The sequence below is a fragment of the Trichoderma aggressivum genome (assembly GCF_033847375.1).
Source record: "Trichoderma aggressivum f. europaeum strain CBS 100526 chromosome Unknown scaffold_008, whole genome shotgun sequence".
Taxonomy (NCBI): domain Eukaryota; kingdom Fungi; phylum Ascomycota; class Sordariomycetes; order Hypocreales; family Hypocreaceae; genus Trichoderma; species Trichoderma aggressivum.
The window spans coordinates 338,294-363,770 of NW_026946374.1; the positions used below are offsets into that span (position 1 = coordinate 338,294).

Sequence of the window (25,477 nt, forward strand, 5' to 3'; positions counted from 1 at the left end):
GTAATTCACATTCACCACGCACGCAACCCTAGACGCCGTGATGCGATAGCCTCAAACCCGCGACCTGAAATGACCATTAGAACATCATCGATTCCGACGTTTCCATCATCCTTCGCGTCGTCTGTCGCCCCGAAGCTGCGCCGTTCCGCCTTCTAGAACTTCATCATTTCGAATCATCATCTCTCCTTAGCCCACGCCCAAAACAACATGCGATTACCCTCACAACGACGCCGGGCGGCGCGACGCCCCCATCCGCTGCGCTCGAGCATTGCGTCGCTGGCAATCATTGCGCCCTCGCTTTCACACGCCTTCAACATCACAGCAGCTCCCTCTGCGAACCTCGATTTCTCCCAGCTGGGGAGCATAGGCATTGCCGGAGACTTCAAGGGAATTTCGCTCTACCAGTTTCAGGAGCAGATCGCACAGCCCCTGAGCACAAACGGCAGCGAATACCTGCTGACGCAGCTACCCAATGGCGCCCTCGCTCCCATTGCCGCAACCGACGCGTCGATTTTGGCCATGTGCTCAGTGACGCTCAAAGATGGTGCCGAGGGTGTCTTGTTGGGTGGTAATTTTACCAGTATGGATGGTATCAAGTCGACGGCCATTGCCCTCTATAATGCCAACACAACCACGTTTACGCCGCTTGAAGGGCTCGAGGGCGAGGTCAATGCACTGCTGTGCGACGATGCCAAGGGAATAGTCTACGTGGGCGGAAACCTTAAGGGGGGTAACTCGACAAATGCTATTGCGTGGAAGGTTGACGGCAACTTCACCAACCTGCCTTTTGCTGGTTTCAATGCCCCGGTGAGCTCCATTACAAAGGCATCCAACGGCCACATCATTTTCGGCGGGAGCTTCACTGGCCTGGGCAACGTTACTGCGCCAAACAAGGCGGATGGACAGGCAATCAATCTTTCTACCGCCAATATATCCGCTGACAATACTGCTTCGACCAAGGGCTTCGACGATCCCAAGAATGTCGTCTGCTCAGATGGTCTTGGGGGCTCAGGCAAGACTTGGTTGGTCCAGGACGAGGCTCCTGGCTCCTGGCAGGCCACCTTTGACTTTGGATTTGAGCCCACCAAGCTGCGGCTATGGAATACGCATCAAGATGGACGAGGCACAAAAACGTTCCGCTTTGTCGCCTTACCAATTGACGGCATCATGAACTTCACTTACATCGATCCTGCTACAGGAAAAAACTCGAGCTGCACAAGCGAGTGCCCGTTGAGCCACGACCCCAAGGTTCAGTTCCAAGACTTTCATTTCGTCAATAGCATTGGCATGAACTCTTTCCAAATCGACATATCAGATTGGTACGGAAAGGGAGCTGGTCTCAATAGTGTGCAACTGTTTGAGGACAACATGTTCTCCTACGCCATCAACACTTTCAACGAGCCAGCGTGCAACATTACCTTCCCTTCCAGCTCCACCGCAACCGGGCCTTGGAAGCAGTCGCCTTCTTTGCAGAGCGATTCAAAGTACCTGACCGCACAGCTTACCGGCCCCATTTCGTCCAAATCAGCATCCGTCGTCTTCGTGCCCAACATCATCGAATCCGGCAACTACTCCATCAACATGTATACCCCAGGCTGCGTTCCCGATGGCTCGTGCCAGACTAGAGGTCGCGTCAATATCACCGGCATCATGTCGAGTGGCACCATTCAATCAAACTTTACAACTTCCATCTACCAGACCAACAACTTTGACAAGTATGATCAGATCTTTTTTGGCTACATCGAAAGAACCTCAGACACCTTCAAGCCGAAAGTCACACTCAGCCCCCTCGATGGCCAAGACTTGACTGAAATGACCTTTGTTGCTCAAAAAGTCGGCTTCACCCTTCTCAACTCGACTGGAAACCTCAACGGCCTCTTCGACTTTGACCCAAGTCAAGTAAAGATCGACGCATCTAGCCTTGACGACTCGGCAGTCAACCAGCTTGGTGCAAGCTTCGATCATAATACGGGCGTCAACTCTCTCGCAACGTCTGGAGACGTCACTTATATCGGCGGCAACTTTACTTCGGATGCGCACCAGAATTTTGTGGCCATCGACACCAGCGGTAAGATCATGCCTCTCAACGGGGGGCTCAACGGTCAAGTGCGGGACATGTACCTCCAAGACACGAAGCTGTTCGTAGGTGGAGACTTTACAAACCTGCGATCCAACGGGAAAAGCGGTTTGAACCATGTGGCGGTTTATGACACCGAGAGCCAGGCCTGGAGCCCATTGGGTGCAGGCGTCAATGGCAGGGTTGAGCAGGTTGTGGCATTCCAGGTCAATATCAGCAGCGTGACCGAGGATGCCATTGCCCTGACGGGTTCCTTCACCGAGTGTGAAGCATTTAGCGGCTCTGGAGCACTTCCTGTCAACGGCTTTGCGGTTTGGATTTTATCAAGAGACAACTGGCTACAGAATCTGGATGGCCCAACTCCGGACTTTGGCGGAATGCTCACAGCCTCTCGAGTGAACCTCACCACTGGCAATTCCCTCTTCGCAGGCTCCATCGAGTCTTCTCAACTAGAGGCCAATGGTGCCGTGACGCTGGGTGACCCAGGATTGGGTCAATTCCCGGTTCATATCCAGCCCGGTAGTCAATCGACCGGCAACAAGCGACGAGATCTCTCTCCGGAGCCCACGTCTGGTGTTCTCACGGGAGCCTTTTACACTGGAAACAGTAGCAACAGCAACATCACAGTCCTCGCCGGTCACTTCTCTGCTCGGGCTTCTGATGGCTCTACCATCAATAACTTGGTGTTCATTGATGGTGCCAACAACAACTCCGTCAGCGGACTCGAGTCTGGCATATCCTCATCTTCAGTCTTCACAAGTGTCGCTTTTCACGGAAGCGTCCTCTTCGCAGGTGGAAATGTCACTGGCAATGTTGACGGTAGCAGCGTCAGCGGGCTTATCGCCTACGATGTTGCTTCCAAATCATTCTCCAGCCAGCAACCTGCGTCGCTCCTAGGCGGGAATCAGACACTGTCCGTCGTCACCGTTCGACCTGACACTTCGGAGATTTACGCAGGCGGCTCGTTCGAGAAGGCCGGCGCTCTGGACTGCCCTGGTGTTTGCACATATGATGCCGACACTGCTCAATGGTCAAGACCTGGCAGCACCCTGGCTGGACGAGTCAGCAGCTTCATGTGGTACAGCAAATCTCAACTCATTGCCGGTGGTGATTTGCGTACCAACGGAACCAGCACAGGATTCCTTGCCCTGTACGATGCCAACAAGCAGGTTTGGACGGACTTTGCCGGCGCCAGTCAGATCCCCGGCCCCGTCAACGCCATCACAGCCGGCTCGAATGACAACAGTCAGATCTGGATCTCCGGTAACTCGCCCAACGGATCTACCTTTATTATGAAGTATGACGGCAAACAATGGCAGACCCCTCAGCTGCTACCGCCTTCGGGCAGCGTTGTCCAGAGCTTGCAGGTTTTTACAGTGACTCAGGCCCACGCCAAATCAAATCTCTTCGATGACCGGGAGGTATTGATGCTCACGGGCTCCATCCCTTTCCCCAATGTCGGAATGGCCTCGGCTGTTATTTACAACGGCACCGACTACCTGCCCTATGCTCTTACCAGCACAGACACTGGAGCCGGAAGCATTGCCAGAGTATTCTCGCAAAAGGACAACTTCTTTACTTCTAGCGGTATGTTTCACCTTTCCCTCTCACCCGTTTTAGTTTCCCTTTTCTTACTAACGTTCTCTTCAACAGGTAAACACTTGCCTCTTGTCTTCGTTGTCCTTATCGGCCTCGCCATCTCGCTGGCACTCATAGTCATCCTCGTCGTTTCGGGAATCGTACTAGATCGGATACGCAAGAAGCGCGAAGGATATACACCAGCACCCACCTCCATGTATGATCGTGGAAGCGGTATTCAACGGATACCGCCGCGTGAACTACTTGAACAGCTTGAGAGAACCCGGCCTGGGGAGGCACCGCACGTATGAGGCTACGGCTCTACAGCGCGATAATAATTTTCAGCATACATATCCGATTCAGCGTCCGGCGTTTGGATAGGAGTTTGGAACACATCAAAATATTTGCAAAAACAAAAAACAAAAGGAAGAGGGGAGAAGGTCGAAAAGCAAGAGGAGAGTGACTCGAAACAGCGCCGTTACCTTGGGCAATCAAGTCGATACGGAGAAGTACCAGACGCTTAATATTTTCTCGAGCAAAACGACGTCTGGCCATCCTGTCACTTGCGCAAGGACTCCTTTAATATCTTGCCTTTCTGACAAAGACCTTTCTTTCTTTCTCATCATTACGAGGTTATGACTACTGGTTAATACGTTAACCTATCTCTGTTTATTCCTTTTTTTCTCCCGCATAGACACCTCTGGGTTTGGACCTTGATACCCAGTTTCAATGCTCGTTTTTTTCTCTCGTTTGACCGCCTCTTGACGGTGTCTTTTCAAAATGTATTATATATTTCAAACGGTCTCCGGCACAAAGACTGTTGCGGTTCTATATCGTGGTTTTTTTCTCGTTTCTTTTTGGAATTGGCTGCAGATAGGAGCAGGATTTGGTTTTGGGGGGAGGTTAGAGGAAGCTGGCTGTTTGTGACGTGAAATGAGAAAAGTGGAAGTGTTTCCCTCTCGCCGGCAGGTAGATGTGTCTTGGCACCTCTGGGATTGGGCATATGGGAAATAGAAGAGGAGCAGCCTAATCTGAGGGAAGGGAATATGGTTGGCAATGATGGAATTATTAAATAGTAATGCGTCTCGCGAGAGGTGACGAGGAACAATGCTTGAATGTTTGAATGTTGGAAGCCCGTTTTGAAATTTGCAAGTAGTTGTGTGCTTGATGAGGTGAATGTCGTCAACGTATTTACATCACAGGGCCTATCGAGGGGTGTATATTCATTGATTGTATGGTTGAAAGCGGCGAGATGTTCCGTCGACATCGTCGTCTTCTCTGGAGATGCCTGTTTGGAGGTTACTATCATGTTCTTGTTTTTTTTTTTCTCAAGACGCTTCATTATTCAATGGTTTCTGAACAACCCCCTCCTCTTTGTATAGACTTTTACTCAGTTTACAGTTTCAATTCGTGATTGCTACCATGTTCCCGAAGGTTGTGTATTTTCAACATCTATATACATGGCACAAAGTGCTCAATAGATTTGCAGAAGAGCCGTCAGTACCGGTGCTAAGTTTGCTATCCCACATCCCGTGTCTCGATTTAAGAGCTCATAGTAGCGATAGTAACAGAAAGTAGTAATAGTATCAGATATTACGAAACTCGGTATCATTTACTCAAGTAAGTGCTTGTATTGCCACCACACAGCAGAGCTGGGTAAACAAACACGGCTGCTTCAACCTGTAAAACGAGACGAGGCGCTAGAATGATTCAAGCAAGAAAAAAGCCGAGATGAGCGGATGAGTTGAATGACTTGTCCTAGCTGCTGCTACGTTGCGTGAGGCTCTACCACGCCAAAGTATACGAGAAGTTGTGTGCTCCATACGCTCAGCTCCTACCATTTCGAGCCCAGTCGCCAAGTCATTTGACATGTTTGTTGTGGGTTCCGTAGTTCTATCAGGCATCTCATCTCAACCTGAAACAATTACTATAGACACTCTCCCCAAATCTGCCAATCTGCAAGCCCCGAGTATAGATCAAAATAGGCTACGTTAGAGGGCATGACAATAATATCGAAAAGTTGCTAGCAAGGGAAATGTAGTACCCCATCTTATTTTCTCCAGATGAAGCTATTATAGTGCTTCTCGATGATATTAGCCCCCCCTCATGGCATATTACTCCAATTCCAAAAAAGCTTATGCCGGCGGGTCTTGTCACCCAGGGGTCCAAGGGCCAGGCAAAAAGGGTCCCCTGGTAAAGATCTAGCGGTTTGTTCGTAATATAAGCCAACATCGGCCGTCTGTGCGAATATCTCCGTGATTTTGATTAGACAGCGGCAGCTTGGCTGTACTTGGCGTATAGTCCCATTAGGCTCGTTGTTTCTCTCTCTCTCTCTCTCTCTCTCTCTTAGCTGGCTCCTCTCCCCCCCGGACCTACCGAGGGGGGCGAAGCAGTTTGAAAACTCAGCGGAGCAGGGATTCGGGGACGAGTTAATTGGGGACGCGCAGTCCGAGATTGATTAATACGTGGCGTCCACAGGGAGAGCAGCGAGTCGAATTCAGCAAGGAGAATGCTTGATCTGTTGGAGGCTCGGCAAAAGGGACGGAAGTTGGTTTATACAAGAGATACTGTGTCGATATGTACGAGTTTGTGGATGGGAATGTGTATGTTATCCATGTTATATTATGGATGCTACCCTGCATCTTATGACGGGAGTCAAAGTCCACTTTTCTGATATGTGGGCGATGGAGACGCTGAAATACGCTGTGATGCAGACATGCGACTTGCTTACGAGTATAGATGGACACCTACCAAAAATAGAAGGAAACTCATAAGAAAAGAAAATGTGGGATGGAAAAAGACCCTGCTAGCAAACAATGAAGATCAAGGTGATATGTAAACATCTGGCGTTACTGGATGATAGTGGCTTGGAAGGACTTGGTGAGAAAAAAAAAAGAAGACGCGGCCCTGGCTTGGCTTGTTACAGATTATTTTTAGAGTAGCTAGCCCAACTGAGCAAGTGTTTTGTGTGCGTGTGAGTTGCAAAATCCATGTGTGAGATTTCTCTTGGTGTTTCAAGCCGAGGCTCATGAGTGTGAGTGTCTGTTGGGTTACATACTCATGTTCTTATAACCTAGAATAGCATACATGTGATGCACCCGAGAGCTATGTATACCACCGAGATATGAACATATCGAGACAATTGAGTGATATCAGCATCACCTTCTTTTTGATATGAAATTCATTTCACATCAGCTTCCTGCACTCCCTATTTTTAGCAGCCAGGGGGCGGTCTTGTCCTGTCAATCTATCCGCATCAGAGACTGGGTTTCTGCTACAAAGCACGCGTTGCCCAAGTCTTAACTAAAACAATTGACAATTTGCAAAGAGAAGGACTAATAATAATAATAATATACACGGCCCGATACAGTGTGCATCAAACCTCTTACTCTAATCCAAAAGCCCTCTCCTCTGAACGGCAAAAATAATGACGGTGGCTTCGCCGGTTGAACAAGATGGTGCTACCAAGCAAGTTCCGCCGAAAACGCTCCTTGTTCTTGTACATAAGCTCACGTCCCTCCGTCGACATAGCAAACCTTGGACCTGAATTGATTTTATTCCAAACTTGGTAAAATGAATCATGGAAGGAAAAACTGGTTCTTTGGAAGCCTTCAAAAACGGCGCCACGCAATCATCCTTGCGGGAGAGGAGAAGCCACCGCGTTGGTGGCTACCGTCCACTTTATTGTTCTTTTTTGCTTGCGGCGTTTTTTCTTTCTTTTCATGATACAAACGTCAGTGGCACTGCCTAACAGAAGCCAAGGGGAAACGTTTTGACAGATGCTAAACTAGCCCGTCTAGTAACTTGAAAGTTCCCAACGCCAGCATGACTAGACAGGCGCAATTTGCATCCATCTCCAAGTTGCTGTTCACGGAGGAATACAATATAGTGCAGTCCGTTAGCATCGTGGCCCCCCGAAACAAGCGCTGTGGCCCGGGGAATTACAGCGCATGCCCGCCTGGAGCTTCAGCGGAACACAGTCTGATACTTGTGCACTTGGTACTTGCGCTTTTGGCCTGCAGCCCAGGGCCGCACTGTGCGCGGCTCCGCAGGTACTTGTGGCTCGGGAATCTGCGTCACAGTGCGTGGCTGTCACATATCAGTGATTTAATATCAAAATCAATCAAAATGCAACGGGGAGTTTTTTTTCTTTCCTTTTTTTCAATATCCAGAAGAGGAGAGAGTGAGAGAGGGGGGAGGAGATCTACACTGTCTCAACGGACCCCCCCCAAGAAAGGAGGTGTTTTTAATTCACAGGTACTGCTCATCTCAAAGCTAAGAGAATCTCCCAATTCGACTTGTAGGTATCACAGCAGGAATCTCTTTACCACAGAAACCTCCACCTCTTCTCCCTCCCTCGCCTCGGCACTCGCATCCTCGTACAGTCACCACTCACCCTCGTACACAGTCGTATTCCCGAGACCCACAACCAAGCAGACGCAAGCACAATCCTGCAATGAAGCCGCTGCCCAATGACGGCGCTACAGAATGACGTTTCGAGATCCATACTATGTGGGGCCCTAGCGCCATGCGAGGGGACCCTTGTGCCGCATCCACTGACGTCACCCGGACCCATCGAACAAAGGACGCTAGCTCTCGTCGGGGACTAGCGCTTCGACGGCAGGGAAAGCCTCCTCCACGGCGCGCGCCTTCTGAAGTTTGGGGATGCTGTCCTTGTTTTTTATCTTATTTTTGGAGAGGAATGTACTTTGGTACTGCGATGTAGTTGAGTGGCTGAAATCAGGTTTTTGCTGCTGTTTGCTTTGAAATTATACCCAGATACGTTTCACTGTTGGAGATGTGATACAGTTGAGGTCTATGTACATCATATGGGGAATATACCTTGGCTATTTGGTACTGAATCTCCAGTAGTTGATACTCCATAACAGGCGGAGAAATACAGTGCTCGTACGCACCAGAGGCGACTTTAAATGCCTGCTTGTACTAACACAACACGGCACCAATCAACAAATAAAGAGTCCCACCAACTTGAATCAAAAACCAGCTCTTCCCAACTCTCCAAATACTAACCGCAAACAGGCCGCCAACGACAAACAAAGCAGCAAAGGAGGAACCGCATTAAACCCAGATGACACGGCGGCGATCCGATACGATCCGATGCATCTTGCTAAAAAAAACGCAATGCTTTTTCATCTTGGCTCCCCTGAAGTCGGCTTCCCCTGATTCGCCCCCCCGTTCGTCTGGACTGCCCACTTCTGCCCACCCCCTTTCGCCATTGCCAGCAGCACGGAACTGCCCTAAACATAGAAGCTGAAGAGGAGCAAGTACTACATGGGAAAGCAGAAAATAGAAGAGTAAGAAACCCTTAATTCTCGTATAATACGTGCTACTATTAGAGTACCTCCCTTGACAGGTATTAATCTACATCGACCCTTACAAAGTGCGGGCATCTCGACTACTCAGACAGGAAGGTAACAACTGCTTTTTTTTCCTCCCGCCGTTGTTTTTTTCTCCTCCCGTCGTCTCCTTGTCAGCGGCATAAGAAAGAAAGAAGCTTTTTCGGCCCACAGCACCGTTTAATGCTTGATTGTTTTTTTTTCTGGGTCAAACATGACATGAGATGGTATCTGTCCTTATTACGAGCTGTTGCTCTTGGCTGATACAGCCCAGTCCGGGAGAGGCAACCCGGTCAACCCCACTGATATAATTATATAGTACTTGTAATATTCTAGGCAGAAATATAATATGTACTACTGCTAGTATACAGTAGTATAGCATACTCCGTATTATTAGGGTGTATAAGTGGTAGCTCTATTAGCAGTATCCAGCGGCGTCCTACGAGGGCCCCAGTCAGTGGCTTTCCCTTGCCAACAGGGAATCCAGCAAGCCAAGGGGAACCTTTTTTCCTTACCATGATTTCTTCAACCTCCCACATGGCAACAAAATATAGCCCCCGACGTCACTGCGGCCGGGGGGAAGAAACATCACCAAAAACAGCCCCCTTTTTCGAAACAAACTCGACGGGAAGGCGAAAGCCAGCTTGTTTTAGATGCACGCCCCCCCAAAAGACCCCTGTTCCGTTCGTCGCGAAGAACAACAAGAAATAGACGACGAAGATGTCAAAAGACGCACTGTATACATGGCCTGTGCACCACAACAAGTACACCGTATGGGCCAAGAGTAGGTACCTTTTGTGTGCACCTTTTTTCCCCCCTTGGGCTGGTGCTTATAGGTACTGTATCATTCGCCTTGTATTTCTTTTGGAATGGTGCATCCGGGATAACTGCAAAGGGCATTCTTCGGCGGGCTACTCATGGACTTGGACGTCCGATGTGCGTTTTCCCTCGTCATACGGTGCTGGCATTCTTCCAGGCCCCCCATGCAAACCGGCAGTTTAGTTGGCACACCTCGACAACACCAAAGGTAGAATGATGATGAACATGAACGTTAATCGTCTATTTATGTGTATACAACCAAAACAATGAAGAAGAAGCAAATAAAGAAACAAAAACAAAAACTCTGGCGCCTGACATGCAAACTAGAAGACTTCCCCCCCTTCTCCAACGTCTAGTTCCCAGCAATTATTCCCACCAAGCCTTTTTTTTTTTTTTTTTTTAAAAGCCGCCCAAAAAGCGCAAATGGGCTACCAAAACGGCCGCTTGCACAAACGGACCCCAAATATCAAAACGCCACCCCCGTCGGAGGTTGCAAGCCCGTCCCTTTTTCTTTTCTTCGCCTTGTGTGTGTGTGCACCTGTGAGGGAAAACGGTCACAGGCGGTTTCCCTCCCATTGTTTGATAAACGGCCGTCTCTGATTCGCCGCGAGCCACATACATACATTAGACGCTGCTTGCACCACCACCATCAAACGGCTCTTCGTCACCACATACGTAGAATGCTGTCATGGCGTTGCAGCAACCGTTCACGTTGTCTGTTTTTGTTTTTTTTACCATGGCCAACTCAAATGAATTTGGTCAAGATACGGCCCATCGAGATTCGCGAAGCTTTTAGTCTTCCCACCAGTATGTAAACAGCATCACACGAGCTCACATCATCCCAACAACCCTTCACGTGTAGAGAGAAACAAATACAGTATACCAAAGCAACATGAACAAATACAAGCAACATAAAAAAAACAACTGTGGAAAGCTGCCTCGGCAAAACAGAAAAAAAAACAAGCTTTTGATACAACGCAACTGCACATCACCGCCAAATGCGTCAACTTGGCTCTCCCAGTTTAGGCAAAGCCAGCGATGCAGCATTCGTAGCTGGCTGAGCTTGTACGTACATGGCCAGATTCATCCCATCTGCAAAAAGAGCCCCCCTCTCCTTGGGCGATCCCCCCTACATATCCGTGTTCCCCCTTCTCCTCATGAAAGCAATCCCGTCATCGTGGCACCTCGTTCAGCCTCCCATATCTTCGACATCACCACACCTTCTTCTCCTCATGCCGTGCCCACCCAACCCGCGTCTTGTGTAAGTAATAAAAGAAATAAAGAGGAGTCCGCTAGATATATGTAAGCAACCCTGCCTGGTACAGGTAGGTAGCATAGAAAAACACCTTCTTGAAGCATTCAAAAACATGTCCATCTCCTACATCATAACATCAACATGTGTACTAGCTGTTTCGTCGATCACCACCCTCGCTTCGCCCAAACCTTCACTTTGCCCTATCCCCTACCCCCTACCCCTACCCATACACTACATACCAATACCCACTCCTCCATAATCTTCATCCAGAAATCCAAATCCAAAAAAAACCCACAATTTTCCTCGCCTCCCTGTACCCTCTACCCTCTAAGAAAAGAAGCACAAAAACAGAGACGCAACTTGGCATTGCAGAGTGCTACCCCCCACAAAAGCTTGTCCGGTCTTGACAACATTTCTCGACGGGTCCTCCTATGCCTGTTCAAGCAGTGATGTGTCGACTCTGAAACGCGCCCTCCATTCCTACTCGAGCAAATGATCGGCCCGGCCGTGACATACACAACACGACACTTTATCCTCCATCCGGAAATCCACGTTTCCAATCATCGAAAATCCCCCTTCTGTATAATTCATACAACACTCGCATTCAGCCGACTGTGGTTGATTCCATATATTCCTCACCGCATGGTTGCAACAGGATAGACAGCAACCTCAATCAAAAGAAAGAGGGGAAATGAAAATCAATCAATTTCCTTTCATCCCAAATTCAATCCCCTGCTCCATCTTTTTCTTCTCGCGTATGCATATCCCTTTTTTTTTCTTTGTATACTACTAGGTAGCCAAGCGTTCTCCGTAGAAAACATCAGCCGTAGCCTGCGGTGTGCAGAGAGAGAGAGAGTAAGAGAGAGATAGAGCTTACATGTAAGCGTGGAAGCTAAGCAGTCTAAGCAATTTGCCCAATTCCCTAGACACGCCTCTCCCGCAAACTCGTGTCGATCCTCGTTGAAATCACAAGACGGGGCTTTGATAGAATCCGATTCGGCGCCTCCGCTCATTTTCACCCACCTCTTTGGGGCATCAGCGCCGTGATCGTCGCTCTTGGGAGACTCGGCTGCTGGCGCTTCGGTTTCCATCTCTCCTGAGCTCTCCTGGCTTGTGCCTCCTGCTCCATGGAGCCAACTGCTAATGCACCATGAGTCGTGTGGAAACAGTAGGTAGAGGGATCATCAGGCACCATGCAAAGCGGTGCTGAGAAACAACAACATTGAACACAAAGACACTTTCGAGAGAGTTTGAAGAATGAATTTCGTGTATTCAACCAAAGATCCACAGTGCTATCGAATGGGTATATCATCACCATAAAATAGGGCCTATTTATACAATACTAAACCACCGCGCGAAGCCGCGTGATTGCCATCCATCCTTCCATCCCGCCGGTGCCTGTTTTCGTGATGATATCAAGGTCCAGTTGCTTCCCCTCGCAGTCGGCAATCAAAGCCAAGTAAGGAAGGCTAAACGTAACACAAAGCTTGATGAATTCCCTTTGAATAATGGAAGAAATCCCACTCCCTAAACGCCAGGCTGGAAAGGCCTCGTGTATCCGCCGTTCCAGCCGAAATTCGTACCCCTGTAGAGCCTCCGTTCCAGCAAGGACAAAGGAAATAAAAAAAGAAAAAGAAAAAGAAAAAGAAAAAGAAAAAGAAAAAGAAAAAAGATGAAAAATACAAATGAAAAGATAGAAATAAAACAAAGGCATCGCACGCCAATTAGATGGTCTCCTGGTGTGATGCCTGATCCGCCAATGCGTTGCATTGGAATCCGTAAACAAGTGGCAGAAATCCGGGTGCATATGTAGCAGCGCCATCTCGTCAAGAAATCCTGGCCTCCTGATTCTTGTGATCCCACATCCTCTAAAATAGTGTCATGAGATGAAGTCGTCGTCTGATTATTGTCCCAATTAAATCTTAGTAATGATAGTCAATCTTTCGGCCGCCGCCATCCCGCAACAACATCTCATGCATCTTCTATGCTGCTACAGATGATTAAAGTGCGGGACGGGTGGCTGAAAGATAAAATGTTGAAGGGGTTGGCCGTACAGGGCCGTAGTTCGTAAGGATGTCTATTGATACAACCGAAAGGAAATCCACAAAGGGCGCTTTAGTCCGAGTGGTGGTCTTCGGAACCAGCCTCGGATCGAGCATCGCCTCTGTGGACTTTTCGGTGACGTCGCAGGTTGGAGACAACAGAGAAGTGGCGTCCACAGCCCTCGACTTCGCAAGCGAATGCTAATAAAAAAAGATGATGAGCTTCAGGTTCTTGACTAAAAAAATGAGGCATCGAGTACTTACGCTTCTCGCCCGTGTGGCTGTACATGTGTGTCTGCAGTGAGCTTGGTCGTGTGAATCGCTTTTCGCAGACCTTGCACTTGTGCTTCTTCTGGGTGCTGGACGAGACCTTGGAGCTGAACTGGCCCATCATGGACTGAGGCGCAGGAGGGAGTGAGGTTGACAGCATTCCCTGAGGTCGAGGGAGCGTCCTCGAGCCGACAGACTCAATGTCTGAGCCGGCGGTTGAGTAGTCGGACACAGAGTCGCCGTAGTAGGAACTGAAGTTGCCAGACGACGAAATGGAGGAGCTGGTCGAGTGGGTCGATGGGAAGCCATAGGAGTCCACAGAAGATCGGTCGTTGCGGTTGCCATAGATGTTTCTGGGTGTCTCTTGGCTCATGGCGAGCATGCCGTGGCTGGCATCAAGAGCTTCGGCAAACCCTCTGCGGTCATCAGGGTGGACGCTGTTTGGGACGTACAAGGTCAGTTCATGCAGTTTCATGGTGCAGATGGCGAGCCGACTCACTGTTGGGAGAATCTCCGCGATGCATCTGAATCGTGGCCAATGGCGCTAAAGGCAGATGGCCGTACAGGAGCTGGTGCATAGCCCATGGCATCGTACGGAGTAGCTGAAGGGGGTGCATAGTGGCCGTGGACGGGAGAGGCTGTCGTGGCGTAGGTGGCGTCTGCATACGCAGCAGAAGAAGTCTGTAGGCGGTTCAGGTTGAGCAGATCTAGAGATGGGTTTCAGTGAGTAACGGTGGACCATCATGAGGATACAATGTGAAAGGGGAGAAAACATACCAGCAGAGGTCGCAGTGACGGGCATTGAACCATATGACGGTAAAGGAGGTGCGCTCGAGGTAGGGGCGCGCGCTGTCAGAGGCTTGGAGACGAGACTGTGAGCGAGCGAAGGCTGCGGAGGGCCAACATAGAGGTTGCTTCCGGCCACGGCAGCGGTGTGAGGTGCCGACGGTGAGGACGACCACGGATTTGAAAAGGCCGGCGACTGGCCGTGAGGCGGATAGTCAAAGTTCATGACGGGCCCAAATCGCTGCTGCTGTGGCGTATCCAGCGTCATGGTCATGGTTGTAATATGCGGCGGAGTGGCGATCGAATGATGGAGTGTATGTATGTATGTAGTGTAATTGAGTTGCAAGGCCCGATAGTCCTTTCTCTTTTCTTCTTGTCTTGTCTTGTTCTCTCTTTTTTTTTTGTCCAAGTGATGAACTCTTTTTGACAGCAGAGACGATATTCGGGTGATGTGAGTGATGTGCGTGCTGTGTGCGTGTATGTGTGTGTGGTGCGTGGGAGAGCAAAAGAAGGTTTGTTGATCAAATGCGGGATCCCGACTAGAAGATTGCCAAGTCGGTAGCACAGTCCAAAAGTCAAGAAGATCCCGTCTGGAGTTGGGAGCGATTTGTCGGGAGGACCAAGGTGGGATCAGCGAAGTCTTAAGTGTGTCCTTGGGTCAGTGAGTTGACGTGCGTCAGTTTTAGCGGGATGCCAGAGGAGGTCCCAGGTTGGCCTGGTGTGACGACTTGTGTGCAAAGTGATCGGCAGGCCAATGTCCCTTTCGCAAAGCCCGAGGCGACAGGGTTGCGGCGATGAAGTAGGCAAGGTATTGGTAGGGTAATGCTATGGATGGCCCTAGGAACAAGAACCGGCCGGGGAGGGCTGCAGGCTAGTTGAATTAAGTGACGAGCATTTGGGAGAAACCCACAAGGGAACCACCAAAACTCCGTTATGGAGCAGCGCAATGGCCAAATCGCGGTGGAGAGTATGGAGAAGGCGAAGGAGGAGAGGGAAGATGCTGGGAATGATAGGGATGATGACGACTGCTGGTGCTTGTGCTTGTGCTTGGAGAGTGAGAGAGAGAGAGAGAAAAAAACAAGTTTGAAGTCGAGAGTCCTGACAGGGCTCCAGAATGTGCGCAGAAGCGGGCAGGGGAAGAAGCTTGGGGAGTGGGTGAGAGGAGGGCTTGTGCTTGTGCTTGTTCTTGTTGCGAATGCGGCGATTGCTGTGTCCGTGTCTCTCTTTGATGACGGTTCTGACCAGGTATGCGCTGAACAAGCTGGTTTGAGTTTGAGATTTCACAGACACTGACGATGGAGGGGGGAGGAGGAGAAAGATGAGGAGGCCAACGAAGAGAATGCTACCTCTCTATAGCTGATGCTGGCGATTGTGCTTGTACTGGAGTGGCAAGTTTGAGACAAGGCAAGACAGCGAGGTACCTTGTATCTTGGAGAAATTGCACGATGATGTACTTGGCACAATGGAATGAAGTCAATCCAGCACCAAGAGGGGGCTTTGTGTTGTGTTACGAGTAAGATGCAATGCAAAATGCAGACGAAAGCACACGAAGCAGCAGCAGAGAGCGTTTGATACAAGGCGAGGTGAGGCGAGGTACCTTGATCCGTTCTACAGACTGTGTGCAGGCCAGGCTGGTACATGGACAGCACGAGTAAATACAGAGAGAGTACTGGTACCTCCACGCCGCAGGTGAATGCGGGCAGACGACAAGTAGGCAGTACGCCGGCCAGCTAGCAGCAGCCATGATGTCGACAGCGAGACAAGCAAAAGCCCAGCGAGCGTGGATCTGAAAGGGGGGTGGAGATGCAATCTGTGGGACTGGGAAGGCACGACAGGGGGAGGTGTGGGCACACGGGTGGGGTGGGGTAGAGGAAGGCAGGAGCAGACTGTGCTGGCTGCACTGCAGTGTGCACTGTATATTGTACTGTACTGTATGTGCTAACCACTCGGTACTAAGGTGGTAGTGGATGTAGAGATTTGATGTGATGAAGCTGGACGGACGTTGGGCCTTGACATTTGCAGTCGCAACAAGGTACCAAGATTCGTCTACCTTGGTAAGAAGTACCAGGCGCATCTTACTGAGCATGTTCACAGGTAGGTACTAAGTCAAGGCATTGCGCATACAAAGCCATACCTCAGCAGTGCTGAACGCAGCGCAAAGAACATGGATGAAGGAGCTGGAGAACTGACTGTACGAGTACTCGTACACTGTATGGGCTGGCAGCTGTGGAGTTGCGCGGCACGGAGTACGAGAAGCTGGGTACATGCCCCCCTGTCTGGCATGCGCACCTAGCGAGCGTCCCCCAGGAGCCGTGTCCATCGCGCACTGTCCCGCACGGTACGAGTGCCAACCCCCGGGACAGGGCAAAAGCAGGGATGTGGCCAAAAGGTGCGGGTGGGCCAGCGACAGAAATCCGATGCTTGTTGGATAAGGCTACGGCAGTTTGACCAGGGGCCTGCGACAGGTGGATTGTTGGCCTTTGCCGCCACTGCGGAGAGAGACGGACGGCTCTGCGAAGGAGATTATGCAGGGGGGGGGGGGAGAGCAAGAATGCCGAAATGTGCAGAGTTGTGTGTGTATGCGTTTGCGTGTGTTTGGTTGGATGGCGAAAGAATAGACACTGTACTGGGCACGCGGGCAGATCAAGGTACCTTAGGTACACTATGATGGAAATTTGATTGCAAAAAAAAAGAACAAGAGTCATGTCAGGTTAGTAGCAAGTAACGTAGTATAGTAGAGGCAGGATGAACCTTGGCTGGTGGTAGGTAATTACAGAGTAAAATAACATAGGGAGCACTTCATCTTCTCTGCTGGCCACGAAACAAAAAAAAAAAAAAAAGAAGCACCGACATTTGCTCCCTCTGTTCGAACCAGACAAGGGGAGCCAAAAAAGCAATCTTCTAGCTGAGAGAGGAGCTTGGCCGTATCGGATAAGGTGCATGCCGGGTACGGGGGGTCAATCAACCACACTTCACGCTTGACACGCCAAAAAGTTCATCCCCCAGCCCAGTGCGTCCTGGCCAGAGAAATTCCTCATACGGAGTACGAGCCGAGTACTCCGTACGGCACCGCGTGCGGAACACGGAGCGACAGGGGTCCAGCCGGCCCGGTGGGGTCCAGCTTTTTGGCCGACCCGGGCGTCGACGCAGTCGCAGTCGCAGTCGCAGCCCTGACGTAAAGGGCCCTCCATTAGCTCTGCTGGCGATTGATTTCTGGCCACGGCGCAAACAGGGGAACGAATGAAGCACCAAGGCAGAGAAAACGCACGGCGTCGACGCCGTCCGGGGTGGGTGGGGGGGGGAAAGGGCTGGTACGCAATATACTGCCGTGATCACAGAGCAAGAGATGGGATGCAGGGCGTACAACTGGGCACAAACAGAGAGGAGAGAAAGGATGAGACATGATGGAGGCCAAGGGCAGCATCAGAATGACTGATGATGAAATTTCTAATATTTTTAGCTTGGAATCTGAAGCGGTAGAGCGAGAGCTGTATGTACACACGTGCCTGATGTCAAGGGCCATGTATGTTATCAACTTACTAAAGATAGGGCAGTTGACGATATCACTACGTTCCAAAGGGAGGGTCACGGCAAGGCAGCCTCGTTCTCAAAACGGACTTGCAGATGGATCAAAGCAACAGTCACACATACGTATGATAAGCCAAAACGGCCAAGCCCTGCAGCACCACCACGCAACGGTTCTGAGGTGAGCGAAAAGACGCTCGCCTGCGGGGAGGGGGGCCGGCGACTAGCCACCAGCAGAAAAAAAAGCAGCCAGCTCTGCGCCTATGACCGTTTCGGTGGATCTCATCACGATAACCTCCACCATCATCACCACACCTAAGTAGTATTTGCCTAGTAGGAGTATTACCTTGTTGTTGGTTTTTCCTGCTTTTGGCTTGCGTGCTACATTACTACGAGTTACATACTACTACTAGCTGACGGCTCTGCCTTGTCCTGTTTCCCCGCGCCAAGGCTCGACGGCCTCTCTGGACATCCCCCCATGCAGTCCATGTGTTGATGAGACAAACAGACCAAGTCAATCTCTCCAAAAGCTGGGACCCCCCCCCCTTCTCCCCCTCCCCTCCCTCTTCCAAAACCGGGCTGTCGGATGAAATGCCCGTCATCGTCATCTCATGGGCGGGTTGCAGCAGCATCTCAAGCAAGTTTTTGGCCCTCGACTTTCGTCATTGTGCTCAAACGGATGGGGCCCGCGAGCGCGATCTTGGCAGGCTTATTTCTTGAGATCCATGGATTCTCTCAGCCTCCTCCTGGGAAAACATGCATCACAGCTACGCTACACGTGCGACGACCGTCTTGTGAGCTCGCCCCTCTTTCTTTTTGCTGTCGCCTGCGCTATCCTGTATCCTGCTCCGTTTAGTATGTAGACCACATGCAGGGCGGACTAAGTTTTGTCGTACAACATCATTTACTCTTCATTTTTTTTTTTTTTACGGTCTGCTGAGCAAATGTGTTGCATGCTACATGTCCGTACGAGTACATGCACCCAGCCAGCCAATGGAATTAGCTCCGTCTATTTCCCCTTTGGGTGATTTGGCTGCCTCTTTTTTTTTCCCCTCTCTCCCTTTCTCCAAATCACAATTACATATTAATACTAGTATCCATACCAAAGACAGCATATTAGTAGTAGTATCCATCTGTTGCGGAATATCCTTGCCAAGCGGACATTCATCTGCATCCTCATTCGCACGGAAGCAGTCCAATAGCATCGCCGTCGCCGCTTACCGCCCTCGTCAGCGCGCAACCAAAGTCCTAGGACAGACAACACAGTGTGTCAGGTCATGGCACTGTATTTCCAGCTCCAAACTATACGTCACCGGGGGCTCCCCCTAGGCTGCTTGTGTTTAGGGTTGACGGACAGTGCGCTGGGAGTGGCGCTGGGACCCCCCCGGAGCTGCAGGCTTCCGCCGGGAATAAAATCGCCTACGAGGGGGGGGGCACCACCCCATCACATCAACAGCTGCCTTGACACGATACGATTGCATCAAGATTTCCAAACTACGACCAAGGAAGAAGGCAGAGACAATGTTGTCGGCTGAAACGTCGTACGGAGAATATGAGAAAAGAGAGCTAAATCGGATGGTGCTTATTGCCTGGCCTTGCCGTGTGTCGCGCAAGCGTTCAAGGCGTCGGTTCTCGTAAAGTAGCCGCATACAGACGGGCAACAGGGGGGGAGGGGGGGTAACGGAAAATGCCACGAGCACCAAACGAAGCCAGATGCAGCTTGACAGGCACCCGGTATGGCATCTCTGAGAGCCCAGCAGAGAAGACAAAAAGGAGAAGGCATCCAAACGTGGTACTGTGCGGTTGCGGTGCGGTTGCTGATGCCCATGTCTGCCGGGCCATCTCCTTACCGGCCAGCAGGGCTCCCGCGATCGGTGTTAACATGACCGCACCCTCCAGGGATATCGAGAGTATGGATGTCTCCCGCTAGCCGGCCATCACAAAGGATTGCAACGGGTCCACCACTGCGGCAGCTCCACCGGTTGATGGAACTAGCTTGTTGCTTGTTCTTGTTGTTCTCTCGGGGCCGGAAATCAAAAACTCGCTAGCAACATGCAACGAGCAACACCCCCCCCGTCTTTCTTGTCGTCCGCAGGTGGCGCTGGTCCGCCAGTCTGGTTGTGGCTGACCTTTTTGGCTGGCAATCTCGTTGCGGCTCAAGATTGGGTTGAAAGTTGTGTCTTGGTGCGAGGTGAGTGGTGAGTAGCCCGGCAGACGGCTCACGAGAATAAGCGGCCTGTGTGATGCTCCGTGTACATTGGATACTGTTGTTTGTACGAGTAATTCAAAAGCTGGCGGCCGATATCAAGGGTGCTTTACTGTATGTGTACACGGGCTGAGTGGCAATTTAGCAGAGCAACGCGTGACTGGACTAACAATAGGTGGAAGAAGCATTTGATCCATAACAAGCAAAAAAGGGAAAACGGGGAAATTGGAGAAGAAGGAGAGGAGAGGAGAAATGGCTGCTGCTGCTGCTACTGCTCCTCAACAGCATCTGATGCCTAGGTAGATGCGGATCGAGTTTAAGGCGCTTGCTTTGCTGCAATCTACAGTCTCCCGAGGTAATGTATTGCATGTGCGAATATCGCCATGGCTCAGATTGCCGTCCGTCTTTTCGATCACAGGCTTACACTACTTGTATACCGGACCTCCTCCATCCACACACCCTGCCTTGGGTATATGCAAAGGTCCTTTTTAGGATCAAATCCTTGTCCCAAAGTATCTCAATCTTAAAAAAGGTGCTGTCACTCGTACTACTTGTACTCCCCCCCGGAAAACCACACGGTGCTGCCTGTAATGCAATACAATGGCGCTCTCATTATTGTGATTCCGTCCTGGTGTAAAAAAAGAAACGCAGGCAAAAAGTTTTTTTAAAAAAAAAAGGCCCTTTTTGGTGGTGGATACTCGTTCATTCTTCGTTTCCTCTTGTTCTTTTTGTTTCCTTTTCTTTTTTTAGAAGGCGTCTTATTAAACATCAGCGGCTTTTCCGTTTTTATGAAGCCATATTTGATTAAGGTAGGGGAAGTGTCAGGTCCGGTCAGGCCAAGCAGTCAAGAAAACAAGCAACAAGATGAAAATGGCATTTGACAACGGCAATCGGCTCTCTCTCTCTCTCTCTTTGCTTTGGGGGCTTCCGTGCGCGCGCACGAGAAAGAGAGAGAGAGAGAGAGGAAAGATGAAAAAAAAAAACAGGTGCCATTTCAGCGGCCCCCAACAGCTGGGGTGGAGATGAGAAGAGGCTCCCTTTGGGTTGTGCCGGTACGAGGACGCGAATCACAAGCTCAGGTTCTGCGACTGGCACAGCCAGCACCACGGACCTCTTTTTTGGCGCTTCTCTTTTTCTCTTTTTTTCTTTTTTTCTTTTTTTCTTTTATTCTTTTTTTCTCTTGGCTCCTTTCTTTTTGTGTGTCGTCTTCATCTTTTCTCTTCTCCTCACACTCCCAGTGTTGTTATTCTCGTGTGTTCTTCACCCAATCTTTCTAAGCGGAGGGCTGCCAGTACCGGACGGACTTCCATGGATGCATTTCTTTTTCCTTTTTACAAAAGTCTCTCCCATAAACCGAGGATTTGGGTGCGGAGGCGGTAGGCCAGATTGGGCCACATGAAACGCGCCAACTTGGACTAGGGATCCCTTCTTCTCGCTTTTCCGTCCAAGGGGTGTCGAAGCTCCACAGCTGGAGAGCACAGTGTCTTTTTTTTTACTTTTTTACTTTTTTACTTTTTTTTTTCTCTAAATCCCCATGGACAAAGGCAGACAAAGTGGACAAAAGACTGTTCCAGCCTCGGGGCTAAGAAGATGTTGATTCGTTTGCTGTCAAGTGATGTGTAGGTAGTTGTAGGTTGAAAGAGGCAGATAGAGTACTCTGTATAAGTGGGCAGAGAAGGGATGAGATGGAGCTGGATTGCCCACTCCCGTCCATGTAATCAAAGTACGTACGTGGTCTGGAGAGGCCGATATGATTACAACACCAGCCAATGCTCCCATCCACCAAGCAAAGGGGTGGGAGCTACGAGTCGATGCTTGGCGGGAGAAGATGCAGTACATGACTAGAGCATGAGCATGAGCACGAGTACATGACTAGAGCACCATCTCTAATAGATGCGAGATGGGACCCGCGAACGAACTGCAACAGAAAGAGATTGCCATGCACTTTATTGCTGCCTTGCTACTACTAGTACATACTTGCCTCGAGATTAATACCAGATACCCGATATATTTTGGCGGCGACGATCGTCCGCGCCAATACCGGCAGATAGGGCGGGTGCCGGCTGATGCCACTCCGCCAGCCGCATACGATCAATACAATGGTGGCATCGTTTGATCCCTAATGACTATCTATATCTCTGTGAACTGATACATGTACATGCCCAGCTAGCCACAAGAAGTCATGCCATTGTTTACAGTCTCATGTTTGTCCTGATGATGTATGATTTTAGCACTGCGACTTCGTATTTTTATTTTTCTTCGCCTTGTCTGCCTGTCCTTCTTTTTCCACCCAAAACCACCAGAACAAGAATGCTTGCTCGTTCCCCCGCTGGTGGAGACGGGCTTGCTAGTTGAGGAGCCGTTTAGCCAAGGCCTTGTTCCGCTGAAATTACACGCACCCGAACTAGGCCAGCATGTCCCCAGATGAGAAAGAGGGTTGGCAAGCCTAATTTGCAGTCGAGTAACACGCCGGCGGGCATTCAGGTCGGCGACCAGAAAACGGGTTGTGGGCGAATCTAAAATAACAGGTGGTACCGCTACCTAGGTACTGAGGATTGGTTGGATTGTTGCATGGAGAGGAGTCAGTCAGTCGTAATCTGTGATTTTATTTTATTTTATTCTATTTTACTTGCCTTTACATTTACCCACATGATACATACTGATATTTCCTAGCCGTCCTTTTCTTGTGGCACCCTCATTTGGCATGGGTGCTTCCATGGCGATATACGAGTGCCGTGCTGTACGAGTGTGTGCTACATACCAATTACATGATAGCGTCCTTGGGGAGCAGGCAGTAAAATATAGACATGTACATACAACGGAACAGCCATCCATTCACTGCAGGGATACTACCTGCTCGTACACGATACGATACTCATGCTCCGTACCGTACATGTCCATATAGTTACAGAGGGTGCAGCACCAGAGAAGACCAGACAAGGTGCTCCCATGCAAGTACAGTGACCATCACATCTCCGCCCACTGTGTTCATGTCACCAGGAGAGCCCAACAGCACACACGCACACACACAAGATTGGGCGGATGCGGCGGAGGTTAAAGCCGTTGAGCGAGCGAGCGAACAAGCATCCAAGCATCCAGGGTACCCCAAGTGCCGATTCCTTCCATGCCCCTCAGCTCGCTCACACCGCTCTCTTCACCTTGTTGCTACCAACCACCCTCTTGTCTGTCATTTGACAATTTCCACGTTGCCATTACCCGTCCCCCCCATGGCTCATCTGTTGAGCAGGTATTGCTCGTACAGTAATCTCCCCATACCAAAAGGAAGGAAAAGGGAAGAAAAAAGTTGCCTTTTCTGTGTTTACCCCCTCCCTTCTACACATGTTACTGTAATCATCGGCTCGTGTGTCAGTGCCGAGTACCTTGCGTACAGCACAGCGGTCCATATCTCACATGTTCGCGTCCAACGGAAACCCGACGACGATTGAATACTACTACTTACCACTTACACGATACACAACTTCTCTCTGGCCTCTTCTGCTGGTTGTGCAAATAGAGTTGAGGCCAAGGTGGAGAGATCGGCTTGCCAGACACGTGCGGGAAAGCCTCGTCGGCCGTGATCTTCAGGTTCTCCCTTACCTTGCTCTGGAGCCAAGAAACCAAGAGGCCACGATCAACGTCCGATCCGTTCTAGAATCAATGCGTGCCTTACCCGGGTACCTTGACGCTGGGTTTCTGGGTGCAACATGTGTTTGATGCTCGTACATGATTTTGCCTGGAGCAGGGATTCGGCCTGTGAAAGGAGCCGAGGCTCCCCGTAGCCTGGTAGTTGGTTGCCCGATGACTCTTTTGAGTTTCTTCTTTTTCTTTGCCTCTTCTTCTTTTTTCCCATCCTTCTTCCTTCTTCATTTCTCTTATTTCTCGTTTCGAACCAGAGTGGCAGCCCTTTCGCCTCCCCCTACATACGTGTACATAGTTCTGCTTTTGTACCTCGGCGCCTCGCACAGTGCAAATTATGCCTCGGGTGTCCATCGCGTGCTTCGGCCAACGACCGACTGCCTCTGCTCATGACGTCAGCCTCCCTCCCAGGCGCTGCATCTGGCTGTCGCTCTCGCTGTAGACCCGCTGGCCATGGCACATAACAGCAGCCCCCCCCCCCACTAGCCGTGTGTCAGTGTCACAAATATACAGTGTCAACTGGTGCTCCTTCGCACGCAGTCCGACGACTGCACTGCTTTCCTTCCAAGTGGTTGTGAGACAGCGAGGGAATCAAACAGCGTAAACGCCTCATCGCCACCTTTTCCCAATACAAACGGTAGGATTGCTGTTGCATGTCACTGGATGGTAGTGAGCCTTGATCGTCTTCACTGGCGCTCTGAAAGCGTGCATCTGCGCTGACCAGAGCTGTTAGTCGTCGAACATGTATGTGTAATCATGAGCCTTCTTTCACCCTGTCATACGAACACGAGCATCGAGTCCAAGCAGCGGCGCCTTGCCATTGTGCACGATTGATTTGCTTCCAAACCTAACAAACGCGTTGCGAACATGGGCTCCCCGACATCCCGTCACATTTGTTCGAGCATAGAAATGGAACCAGCTGTCTTACTGGGATTCCGCTGTGCAGACTCGCCGAGACATGGCGGCGCCTCCTTTTTGCCTTGCTGGGTGGCCATTGCTTTTCCTTTCCTCCAATGGCTGTTGTACGACTTGTGTCTCGCTCTCGTTCTGAATGCTGTTGCTTACAAGGTGCTTCCAAGCCTGCTTTGACGGTATCCGTCTCCGTCGCCGTGGCGTTGGGTTCATGTGGTCTGCGCCAACAATTTCGTTGTTGTTGTTGTTGTTGTTGGATGACGATGCCGTGCCACTCCATCCCAAGCAAGATTGATTCCTAACTAGCGCCATGGGTTCGGGCAGCATACGAGTATGGTAGAGAGAGCCCTCGAATATCATCGCGGAGGGTCATCCTGACCAACAGCAAAATCAGATGAACCATCTTCCGCCATGTATCCCCAGGGGGACATTCCAGGAATCGGAGCCAGAGAGGCTGTTGTTGGCCCTTTTCGCGTCCGTCCTAGGAACTGATCGGAAAGGAGAAAATAGCATCAGCTCCTTTCGGACATTACCTCGAGACATTGCCACAGCCTTCGTGTCACCTCGTCGTGCATATTACAGAATGCAGCAGCTGCATGGGCGGGCGTGCCGTGCCCCATCCTGATGCTGCTCGCTCTGCTTCCATCTCCGGTCCGTACTCGTACCAAATCCCACAACTACGGCAACAATGTCCTGCGTTTTCATACCAGCCATTGCTATTGGTGAACTCGGATGCTTCTTCTTGTCTGGGACACTCCGGATTCAACATCCCGACCGCCTTTTTCCCCTTTGATTCCCGGCACTCTTCTCTTCTGTGCTTGTGCTTGTGCTTGTTAAGCTCGCATTTTCACTTTAGCCGTGTCCTGTCCTGTCCCCCCCCCCCAACATCCATTCCCCATCCCATCCTCCTCCCTCTACAGCCAACCAAAGGAATCGACTACAAGTACGAAATCTATTGCCTCTCTCTCTCTCTTTTCTTTTTCCGTCTTGTGCAAACTTACTGTACATGTACCA

The 25,477-nt window shown here is 50.3% G+C and overlaps 2 protein-coding genes across 2 annotated transcripts; one reads left to right on the forward strand and one right to left on the reverse strand.

The window, feature by feature from the left end:
- Window positions 1-207: 207 nt before the first annotated feature.
- Window positions 208-3,966, forward strand: Triagg1_2963 (uncharacterized protein; the record flags this gene model as incomplete). Its single annotated transcript, XM_062897202.1, has 2 exons — window positions 208-3,664; window positions 3,731-3,966. The coding sequence occupies 2 exons, from the start codon at window positions 208-210 to the stop codon at window positions 3,964-3,966; spliced, it is 3,693 nt and encodes a 1,230-aa protein (XP_062758030.1).
- Window positions 3,967-13,201: 9,235 nt separating this feature from the next.
- Triagg1_2964 (transcriptional regulator family: C2H2 zinc finger) lies at window positions 13,202-14,458 on the reverse strand (the record flags this gene model as incomplete). The annotated part of the gene is made up of 4 exons (XM_062897203.1): window positions 13,202-13,329; window positions 13,393-13,835; window positions 13,898-14,105; window positions 14,176-14,458. 4 exons carry the CDS (start codon window positions 14,456-14,458, stop codon window positions 13,202-13,204), a joined length of 1,062 nt encoding a protein of 353 aa, XP_062758031.1.
- Window positions 14,459-25,477: the final 11,019 nt, after the last annotated feature.